General features: G+C 36.5%; 1 protein-coding gene across 2 annotated transcripts in view; it reads right to left on the bottom strand.

Annotated features, from left to right (window-relative positions):
- The window catches only part of PMS1 (PMS1 homolog 1, mismatch repair system component), an 80,512-nt gene that overhangs the window by 48,191 nt on the left and 20,321 nt on the right, over positions 1 to 12,000 (bottom strand). For both annotated transcript variants that reach the window (XM_056111610.1, XM_056111611.1), the window contains exons 4-5: positions 9,133 to 9,235; positions 1,013 to 1,176 (exon numbers count right to left, since the gene is read on the bottom strand). In XM_056111610.1, the coding sequence (XP_055967585.1) occupies positions 1,013 to 1,176; positions 9,133 to 9,235 (267 nt within the window). The remainder of the gene's footprint in view (positions 1 to 1,012; positions 1,177 to 9,132; positions 9,236 to 12,000) is intronic.

The raw sequence follows: 12,000 nt of genomic DNA, 5'->3' as shown, positions 1-12,000 counted from the left end.
CCTGAGAAATCATAGCCCGGCAGAACTGGAAGGAATCTCAAGGAATCATTTGGTTGAACTTTATGCCAACATGAACAGGTGGCTAACCAGTCTTAAGATATTTTTTTGCCTTTTATCATTTTAAGATTTTGACCATAACATTTCACCATGGTGTAGTTTAACATGAAGTCTTGATAACAAGTAAAAAAATATGAAGTAGAAAGAAAACTAGATGGAAAAAGGGTCAGCCCTAGTGCTTGTTATAAAATATTAAACAATTATTCTGTTCACTGAATTTCAAATCCTTCATGCAAATAGAAACAAAACTAACACTAATTTTGTAAGTTCTCTGAAATGTTCAGAAAAATTATATAAATTAAAATGATAAGACAAGACAGCAGGATGACAATTTCACAAGCAAAAGATAAATCTCTCTGAGCTCAGTTCAGGGAACAACTATAAACTCGTTATAAGGTCTACCTTTTCTGGTTGTCGCAGGGATTACGGGAGCTTAATGCACCTAGAATAGGTCTTGGCACCATGTCAGCCTCCCATAAATGTTAACACTCTCCTCCCCACATTTATGCTGCATGGTGCTCCTCCACTGCCACTATTTCAAGTTAAACATGGGAAATTATATGAAAAACAGAATAATCAGAAATATGCGAACTTTATTTCTCTAAGATTCATCAGGAAACAAAAAACTTCTAATGGTCCTGCTTTGAAAAGTAGAGAGAAATGAGATATTTGTCTTAACTTTTAGGATATTTCTCAAATGGAAATGTCTATTGGTGAAATCACTGATCTGAGAAGTCTAAGTTAAAGGTTTAATCACATTTCATATGGATATTATATAACAAAGTAAGGGTGTTCTTACATAATAAAAATAAAGCTTAAAAACATGAACAAAATTTTAAACTACTTATCTGATTTATATAAAATACATTATATGTTATGTCTTTATATATCTTTATACCAAAAAATCTTACAAAAGTCAATAATAGAGTAGAGATTTGCTTATAATAATGCTTACCTTATTATGTACAAAAATGATCCGTAACTCAGGTTTCAGAATAGCATAGCTCATGAGCAGGTCTAGAATCTTTTTTATTTCATCTTTACATTTTTTAGCAGTTGAATAAAATTGCTTCCTTACAGGCAGATTCTTAAATAATTTTGACACAGTTACAGTTGTACCTATTGGCAGATAAGATGAAGCATATTTAGCGGGAAGAGCCAACAGATTCTCAAGTCCAAATCCTCCTTTTTAAAAACATGTTTATTACATAAAGAATTCTAGGTTGACAATATTTTTAAACAACCTTAAATCTGTCGTTCCATTTTCCTTAGGTTTCTGTTGCTGATGAGAAATCGGTCATCATTCTCAATGCTGCTACCCTAAACATAATGTATTTTTCCCTCGTGCTGCTTCAAAATTTTCTCTGGTCTTCAACAATTTGATTAGCCTGTACCCCAGCTTTGACTGTATTTATACTTATTCTACTGGGTTCACTGAATTCCTTGAATTAGTGGCATGGTGTCTTGGCAATTCTGGAAAATCTCTCTATTCTTCTCTCTCTCCTGGGATTGAAATCCCATGGATGCTACACTGTTCAATCCACAGATTCCTAATGCTATGTTATCTTTCTTCACTGTTTTATCTTTTTTTTAGTGTTCAAGGAACATTTTTCTTTTTTGGTTTTGGGGAGGTCACACTCAGCAACGCTAGGAAGTTACTCTCCACTCGGTTCTCAGGGGTCACTCCCAGTAGTGCTGGGGAACCAGATGGTACCAGAGCGCAAATAGCATACGAAGCAGGCACTCTAGCCCTTTGACCTCTCTCCTAATTGACAGAATTTCTCCCCCCCCTCTTCTTTTTCCTTATTTGTTTTAAATGAAGCAAGATAGTTTCTATTGGGTGAAATTTACTTTGAAAGATGTGAGTGGAAGAGATGGAAAGAAAGACATGACATGAGAGAACGGGAGCTTCAAAGAGCAAGCAAGCAAAGAAAACAGGGAAAGATTTGTTTTCCAAGGACAGCACAGGCTTGAAGAAGCAGGCCCAAAACTGATCATAATTGATCAGATCTCAGTTCACATACCGTTCCTTTGCTACGTCTAGTATGCCATTTAGCCCATCTAGTCTTAAGACATTTTCAGATGTAAAATTTTTATTTATTTTTTTCTAAAGGTCCATTTCTCTGCTGAAATCATTCAGTATCTTATTGGTCTTTATTTGGGGGGGGGGGGCGGCAGGGTTGAGGAACAACACCTGGCAGAGCTCCAGACTTAGTCCTGACTCTATGCTCAGAGATCACCTTGGTTGGCCATAGGAAAGTATATAGGGTGCCAAGGATCACACCCAAGTCAGCTGCAGGCAAGGCAAACACCTTCCCCACTGTACTACTGCTCCAGCCCCTCATCATCTTACTGGTCTTTACTATATAATTTTTACTGAATTCTTTATTAACTTAAAGATGAATTTTTTTTTCCATTTTGAATTTTGGCCCACACCTAACAGTGAGGACTTACTTCTGGCTCTGCACTCAAGGATCATTCCTGGCAGTGCTCAGGGGACCATGTGAAATACTGGGAATCAAACCCAGCTCAGATGCATGTAAGACAAGCAGCCTACCCCTGTTCTATCTCTCCGGATTCTGGAAGTTCTTAACAGTTTTGAAGGGGGACGGGGTATGAGGTTTAGGTGGTGGTGCTTAGAAGTTGCTTCCAGCAATGCTCAGGAATATCATGTAGACCAAGGAATTGAACTTGGGTTGGCTACACCTAGGGAAAGCACCTTAACAATATTAACTCTCTGGACTCCAATGTCAAATATCTAAAAGATTGACATAAGGTTTCTTCCCCCACTAGCATGTCTTTGGGACCTAGGAACCACAAGATTTTAAAGTCTTTCATTTTTAAGAGCTTGTCATCAGATATGTTTGTATCTAGAAACAATTCTCCACCGGCAATTCTCAGAGCTCACAAGTGAAAATTTACTTTCATTTCTCAGGACCTTTATTCTTTTTGCCTCCATAGAATTACTCTTACTCTACATTAAGAATTTGGGTACAGCACTTTACTTGGACAAACCTATTCTTAAAAATGAGAAACTAATTCTATGGACAAAAATTTTTTTTCAAGAAGTTTTATGGGTATCTAACACCAGAACAATTCACATCACTGCATTACCACTGGGCCCTTAGAAAATTACTCAAGAGAATTTTCACTCCCATATTTAGGTAGAAGCTATCACTTCTGTTTGGCCCAAAGTAGCTTCAGAAAACCGACCTCTGACTATATGCACTTAAAAATTTAAGGGGGTGAAATATCTACGGGGGGAATCACAAAATAATTAAGGTTGAGAGGGGATTTGGAGATGATTTTCAAAAAAGTGTATAACCAGTAATTGATCTTAAAAGGGCTTATTCTGTGCAGTCCCAAATCTAGACTCAAGACTAAAGATAATTCAGTTCAGACTTCATACCAGTCTAAAGTTCGGTCTCCTGCCAGCCATCCCCCAAGGCTCATTCCCTAAGGAGATCATTCACTCAGCAGAATGAAGCTTGGTTAAGACTCTGAATGAAGACCACCAGAATTTAAATTTCTTGACCATATCCTAGCAAATTATCCTTCTCTGCACAGAATCCCAGAATAGGATGGATGGGAAAAGGCCTGAAAAATCAGCTTCCCAGGGCAACTCTGTATGCCCTGGAGTTGCTCACATCCAGGTCTGTGGTATGTAACTCTTTATTGTAAAGGTTTCTCTCTCCTCCCCCACCCCCCGTTCTATGTCCTAAATAAAATTATTATGCATCACCAAAAAAGAAAAGAGAAAACTTTCCTTCTCTCTCTCCACCTCACTCCCAACTTTATCAGATTATTTAAAAAAAAAAAATACAGGTAAATTTTGATACTGCAATAAACTAGGTCAGGGTTTGAGTATCTCATCCTCTAAACTGTCATCTCAGTTTGCATGTGCCTATTAATAAATTCAGCTCATTTATTCTAGGCCAATGGAAAGATAAAAGATTATCTCTAATCTCTAGTGTGGTTTTTTGTTGGCCTATGCCTCCACAACCAGTAAATGATCTTACGGATGTCAGGACCGTAAAATAGTAAAAGGGAAAAGGGTACCTTCCTCTTGAACTTAGTTGATTTAAAGTTCTTTTCAGTCATTTTTCTAGATTTTAAAACATACATTTTTAAAGTTATGTGTTTTCTTCCCTCATTACAACAGAGAGCAGTGGTCTCTAGAAGTCTACATTTGCCATTTTTCCTTTGTTGACATCATATCCCCACCACTTCGTCAAGCATTTGTTTTTTCCTGAAAAAATGGCTAACTTTCCTCTAAGCAGCTTCTTCATTTTACTATCATCATAACACCATTTCTTTAGGCATCTCTGTTCTCCACAGATGTAGAAAATATAATGGCATCGATATTATATAGTGTGAAGAAAGGCAGACAGAAATCAGTAGTGCAATTATGTAAATGTGCTAAATGAAGGAAAAAAGTGCATTGTTTTAAATACATGCTCTGCATCAAACCCTACATTACACCAAATTCATACTGTTAAGTTATTGCTACATCAGATAAAAATGTTGTCTTTGGGGTGAAAAGAATTCTTTGAATAAACTATAAACTATAATTTATAAAAATAATCCCAAGAATTTTATGTTTGTAAAAAAAATTTTATCATGTAGAGATCATGTATATCTCTGAGCTAGAGAGGTAGAAAACAAGCTTCACCTGTATAGACCCCTGGTTTGATGCTGGCCTCCTTCCTACCAAAAAAAAAAAAAAATACAAACGCACAAAACCATGTTAAGTCCAAATGAAATATATATCCTTAGAGAAAATAAAGTACCAAGTAGTACTGACCAACACAAAGTAAGCCCCAGTAACTATCATATTTTACAAGAGAACTTCTCAGCTCTCTAACTTTAGCACATTCTATAAACACCAGAATTAAACTGTGGTTATGAATATGTCCCTGTTATATTTTTACATGACCTTATGTTATACCATTTATAAAGGCAGCTATTTATATGCGTAATATGAAGAGTGATGATTGAATCTATCTGTTTCTTAAACTATTTAATAAAGTTCTAGGCTCCAGCTGAAAAAAAAAAATCTTTCAATGCATGCATAGTCATTCATAGCAGGGAATTACAAGAACATGATGGTCTCTTCTAATAAAAGGGTAGGGAAAGGAAATACCAGAGTACTTTAAATGTACTACTTTTAATATCTGAGAAATTCCTAAGGCAGAAGTACTAGGAGGTGTTAAAAGAATTTGTCCAGGCGGGTAAATCAATTTAGAAAGCTTAATACTGATTATGTAGGGTAAAGGGAATAGAAGTGATGACTGAAAAAAGGTATGACTAAAACAAGTAACAGCCGCAGTCCTTCATAAATCAATTTAGAAACTGGAGACTTAAGCTTTACATTCTTATTTTTAAAATGTCTTAAGTGAGAAGTAAATGAAGGTAAGAATAACCTAAAACGACATGCTGCTAAAAGTATAGATCATTTCAAACAGTGAATTAATCCATATTTTTCCCCGGGGATTATACACTCATAAAAAAAAGAGGGTAAAAAACTTTGGTTGCCTAGAAGAGTTTTTAAATTGTCTCTGCACTTACATTTAGGCTATCTACAGCTATCACCCCATCAGATGATATAAAGAGTAACTACTAAGCAAAGATATTCACACCACAACAGAAATTCATCTACAAGAACTCTAAATGCATAGGTATTAATTAGGATTGGTGGAACTGCAGTTTTATCTTACACAGAAAATATTTAAATGGAAACTGAATGACAGCTGGTCGTGAAATGTGAGTCTGTGATTCACTCACTCAAAAAAGTATCAGCACTAAGGCAATATAAATGAAAAGTATTTTTTAAAAGTGTTTGTTTAAATTTCTGAGAAATTTAAAATTAAGAGCTTGATGTTTATTGTTTTCTTAATCAGGCATTTATAATTAAAAGGAAAATAATGTTATAAAAACATTTTATAAAATAATGTTATAAAATTGTTATAAAAAACAATTACTAATTTCATAATTATTGATCTTCCTTGATATGTCATATATAGGAATTAGTTATATAAACTTCATTTACAGACTATAAAAATGCATTACTATGCATACATGGAATTACAGAGCATCACTTATTAAAAGTAGAAATCTAAGACAGCAAGAAAAGTTAATCAGCAAATGGGCAAAGATCAGAAGCATTCCATATTTAAGAACCACTATTTCATAGTTCCCATGGAGACAGATACAAAAAAGCATGAAAATATGAGCAATGCAGAGCCTCTAGCCATACAGATTAGACTGGCTACCAGTTAAGATAAAATCAAGTTAAGGTTTGTAATGTCACTGAATGACTCTATTGGATAGCCATTCAGATATACCCTAAGAACAAGAGTCAAAAATTTCTGGAGAGATAAATTATTTAAAAAATGCCTTCTCTTTGGAGCCAGTGTATGGGGCACCTGTCTTGCAAGTAGCCAATCCAGGCTTGATCCCTGGCATACCATATGATCCCCCAGAGCAATATCAGGAGTGATCCCTGAGTAAGCCCTAACCATTGCAGGGTGTTGCCCCAAAACAAAACCAAAAAAGCTTCGCTTTGTCCTAATCTTCATAATATTAAAGAGGAAAATATCATAGTCCATTATTTTAATTTTAGTATATGCAATATATTTTAATATTTATTAAATAAAAAGTATCATAATTAATTCATTATTAAATAAAATATTCAACACATTATCTTAATATGTACAATATAAATTAACATCAGGCTTACATTCATTAATATTAATTGAGTAAGTGTGTGTGGGATGTGTATGCTTTCTTAGGCATTTCTAGTAACACTTTTTTCCATGAGGATATAAAATATTAATTCCTGGTGTGGATACAAAATATTAATTTCTGGGTTGGAGATGCAGCTAGATGGTGGAGCTCTTGCCTTGCATGTATGATGCTCTGTGTTTGATACCCAACACTGAAGACAAAAATAAAAAGGGATGGAAAGATAGCTCAATAGGCTAAGCTATGATTTGCATTTAGGAAGACTAAGTATTGAGCCCTTAAACACTCCTCAACATAGAGTTCAATCTTCAGCATTTCAGTCCTCTGTGGTCTGCCTGGAGTAATTCCCTACAGTAGAACCAGGAACAAGCCCTGAGCATAAGCAGATGTGGCCAAAACTAAAACCAAAACAAAGTAATCAGCAATTTGAGGATTCATAAACTATACGAAAGAATAAGGTCATGTGGTGTCAGTAATAGGCTACATATTTAGGGGCTCAATACTTAGTCTTCCTAAATGCAAATCATAGCTTAGCCTATTGAGCTATCTTTCCATCCTTTTTTAATTAGAATTCTAACTTTAATTAATTTAATCTCATCACTGAAACTATTTTCATGTAGCTTCAGATCACCAAGCACTACTTGGTATGAGCCAAAAAACTTAAAATTAAAACTAATAATAATAATTCTTAATGAACAAAAGCAATCAGCAAGGCTAGAGAGAGATCACAGCCAAGTAAAATGTTTGCTTCGCATGTGGCCAAACCGAGTTCGATCTTCAGCATTTCAGTCCTCTGTGGTCTGCCTGGAGTAATTCCCTACAGTGAACCAGGAACAAGCCCTGAGCATAAGCAGATGTGGCCAAAACCAAAACCAAAACAAAGTAATCAGCAATTTGAGGATTCATAAACTATACGAAAGAATAAGGTCATGTGGTGTCAGTAATAGGCTACATGAAAATAATTTCAGTGATGAGATTAAATTAATCAAAATTAGAATTCCAATTAAAATAAACCTAATAATCTAGCATTAAAACTGGAAAACAGAAATCATAGGAAAAATACAATATTGAAAAGTTACAAAGAACTACAAAATTAACTTGCATGAATTTACAAATTAAAGGAGGATAAACAACAACACAACACAAGTCCCTTTTCAGATCCTTTAGAACATAATCTAAAGACACTCTACCTTTTATATGCTCTGAACTTTAATTGTCCCATTACCATAAGTTAGCAATATGAAAAAAGACATGTGGAACTAAAGCCTGGAGGAATTTTTTTCCCTTTAGAAATCAAGAATATAAGTACTTAAAAATGTGAGTCAGTTAAGATGTAATAAAAGCCCGAGACCTAAATATAAATAGCAATAATTGTTTATTTGCATCAAATATACAGAAAGAGAAGAACTTGGGTAAGAGATGAAACAATGTCAGTAATGAATTAAAACTTATTGAAACTGAATGACATTATTCTATTGTGACTATGTCTGCAGTTTTCTAAATTATTTATTCAATCTAGTATCTTGAAGGGGCTGGAGCGATAGCACAGCAGTAGGGCATTTACCTTATGCGCAGCCCAGGCCCGGTCGAGCCGGGTTCAAATCCTCTGCACCTTTCAGAGAGCCTGGCAAGCTACCGAGAGTATCTCGCCCGCATGGCAAAGCCTGGCAAGCTACTCATGACATATTCGATATGCCAAACATAGTAACAACAAGTCTCACAACGAAGACATTACTGGGCCTGCTCAAGCAAATTGATGAACAATGGGAGGACAATGCTACAGACAGTATCTTGATGGTATCAAATCAATATTATTTAAGACATTTCAATATAATATTACCCTTCATTTATAATGAAGACAATTGTGATCCAATAATAGCAAAATGATGTTCTCACAGGTTTTCTTTGTTGTGATTTTTGTTTTTGAGTCACACCCCATAGTGTTCTTGCTTACTCCTGGCTCTGCCCTCAGGGATCACTCCTGGAGGGATAGCTCCAGGGACCATATGAGGTGACAGAGATCAAACCGAACCTAGGTCAGTCCCACATGAGGCAAGTGCCTTGCCTGCTGTATGATCATGTCAGTCCTTGTTCACATAGTTTTAACAGGTAATGAAGACTGTTCAAAATCTGACACAGCTAATACTGAGAACAATACTAAGTATTTAAGAAATTGGAAGCTAAATTAAAGGCTGATAATTCACTTGCAAGTTCACTGATCTTGATAAGTGCAAAGCTGGAAGAATGTCTTTAAACTGTAGAAGTGCAAATTTTTTAAAATAAATAATTAAAATAGAAAAGATAAAGAATGCTACAAACTTACTCTCTTACCTTGACCAAGATGAGATGGTTTTTGAGAAACTATATGGCCACCGTCATCTAAAACATACTGGGTGCTAAAATTATCAGCAGCCGTTCTTGTTGTAATTACGACCTGGAATAAAATAAAATGAATAATTTCAATACTTTAAATAATTAATAAAAACATTTACATAAAAGTTCTTAAAATACTTTTATATTAGATGACTGGTTAAAGAAACTTTGGTACATTTACACAATGGAGTACTACGTAGCTATTAGAAAAGATGAAGTCATGAAATTTACATACAAGTGGTACTACATGGAAAGTATCATGTTAAGTGAAATGAGCCAGAAAGAGAGGGATAGACATAGAAAGACTGCATTCATCTGGGGAACATAAAGTAACAAAATAGGAGACTAACACCCAAGAATGGCTGAGATTAGTACCAGAAATTTTGCTCCATGGCTTGCAGGCCAGCCACACATGCTAGGAGAAAAGGCAGCTCAGATAGAGAAGGGTGCACCAAATAAAGGGTGTTGGGAGGATCCTCCCAGGATGGAAGAAGCATGCTGAAAGTAGACTATAGACCAAACATGATTGCCACTCAATGCCTCTTTTGCAAACCACAACACCCAAAAGGAGAGAGAGAACAGAGGGGAATGCCCTGCCACAGAGGCAGGGTGGGATGGGGAGGATGGGGGGTGAGAGAAATACTGGGATCCGTGGTGGTGGGAAATGGGCACTGGTGGAGGGATGGGTATTTGATCATTGTATAATTGAAACCCAAGCACAAAAATGTGTAAGTCTGCAACTGTACCTCATGGTGTCTCATACTGTTATACTAAAGCAAGATCTAGCCCATCTATTTTTATATTACAAATTACTGGTTTTGAGTATATTACTTTAAAATTCTCAAACACAAATCTGCATGCACAAAATGGCTATTTATATTACATGTATTATATGAGTAATATCTACAAAATGAAATAATTCAACCACATCAGAAACTCTTCTTGCTTTTTGACATAAATTTCTATAAATCTGCTGGTAAAATGAATAAGCCTTCCGTAAAGTGGATAATCTTACAATCTTTTATATTCCATGTACAATGCACTTCTGTATTTCAAGTTAATGGCCCCAAAGAAAAAGAAAATAGAAATCATACACAGGATTATGAGAATTTCTTAAACACAAACTTCAAACTCACTGCTAATACAAGCCTATTAAAATACTTTAGTGTAAAAACATGTAACTTGAGGCCAGAGAGATGATGGGTAAGGCTGTGCATGTGGTCAACTGGAATTCAATCCCTAGCACCACCAGGAGGTCTTCCCGGCCCACCAGGACAGATCTTTGAGTGCACAGCCAAGAGTAAGCACTGAGCACTGCCAGGTATGACCCTAAAACAAACCAGAAAAGTAAGTAAAAAATTCATTCACCATAAAAACTATTCTCTACAAAGAACGTGAGACCTGCTATTCTGTAGGAAACAAATCACTTGAGAGGTTTGGTGCATAGGACTGCAGTGGAGGGAAGCAGTCCGTTGTGGAAGGGAACATTCACTGGGAGCAGGAGGTGGTTCTAAAAGGTGGTAATGTGTAATGCATGAAACCCTATCAGCAACTGCACTCTAACTCATATTACAAAAACACATAAAAAACAATTTTGTACAGAAGCAGACTGATGGGTGGAAAGCAAATGGGAGGGGAGACTGGTGGAGGAAGGTAGACACTCCTTCAAACATTTAATGCCTGAAACCCAATCTGGAATAACTTGGTCATTTCACAATGACTGAAAATACAAAACATACAAACAAACAAACAAACAAACAAAAAACCAACCTATTTTCTGGTCTAGAGAGGGGCTGAGTACTTCTTTGTAAGCAAGAGGCTCAGGCTGACCCCAGGCAGTGCAAGGTCCTTTGAGTAATGCTGAGAGCAACCCCGAAACCAGTCAGGAGGAATCCCTGATCACCATCAAGGTGTGTCTCACTCAAAAGGAAATATCTAAATCGGTATTTGTACCCTTTTGATCAACTCACAAGTCCCTGCAGTTTTCTATTCACCTATTTATAAGATTTAGAAGGTGAGTTGTTTGACATTACTGTATCACTATCAGAAAATAAAAGGTGAGGTATGGGAAGCTGCAAAGAAAGCAGGATGGATTCAGAAAAGGGTAACCTTGGGGTTGGAGAGATAGCACAGCGGGTAGGGCGTTTGCCTTGCACGCGGCCGACCCGGTTTTGATTCCCAGCATCCCATATGGTCCCCCGAGCACCATCAGGAGTAACTCCTGAGTGCAGAGCCAGTAGTAACCCCTGTGCATCGCCAGGTGTGACCCAAAAAGAAAAAAAAAAAGGGGGGGGTAACCTCCTCAAAGTTTTTTTGAGCAATGATAACCCAAAATTGGGAAGAATTTTTCTTAGCCATCCATAGACATGGCAGAGTAACTTAAGAGAAACCATAAAAACCCAGCTCTACTGTTAGAACTCCTCTTGGTTCTTTCGGGACCATGTTTGAAGGCTCTGTCGCCCTGTCCTAACTACAAATTCACTGCCGACCATTAGGGCTCCACAAAATACAGGGATATCAGGCAGAGATACCAGTCTTCGCACATGCACAAAATGACCTCACTAGCTCACAGCACTTGGAAGCTCTATTGGATTTTCTCTGCAAATAGTATACATAAAATCCTTACTCAGAGAACTGCCTCAAGCTTCTTGTCCAGTGATAAATAATCCTCCCCCTAGAAGTTGCAACTAATACAGAAAAATGTACAAGCCTCTGCATACACTTCAGTGGTCATTCCACATCTTCCAAAAATGCTCTGTATGGTTCAAAAGCCACATACTTTTAAATGCTTTCCCGATCACCTACATTTCCCAGCTATACCCAAAC

Source organism: Sorex fumeus, unplaced genomic scaffold, assembly GCF_029834395.1.
Source record: "Sorex fumeus unplaced genomic scaffold, SorFum_2.1 ptg000014l, whole genome shotgun sequence".
Taxonomy (NCBI): Eukaryota; Metazoa; Chordata; class Mammalia; order Eulipotyphla; family Soricidae; genus Sorex; species Sorex fumeus.
This window is presented reverse-complemented; position numbering and strand designations above follow the sequence as displayed.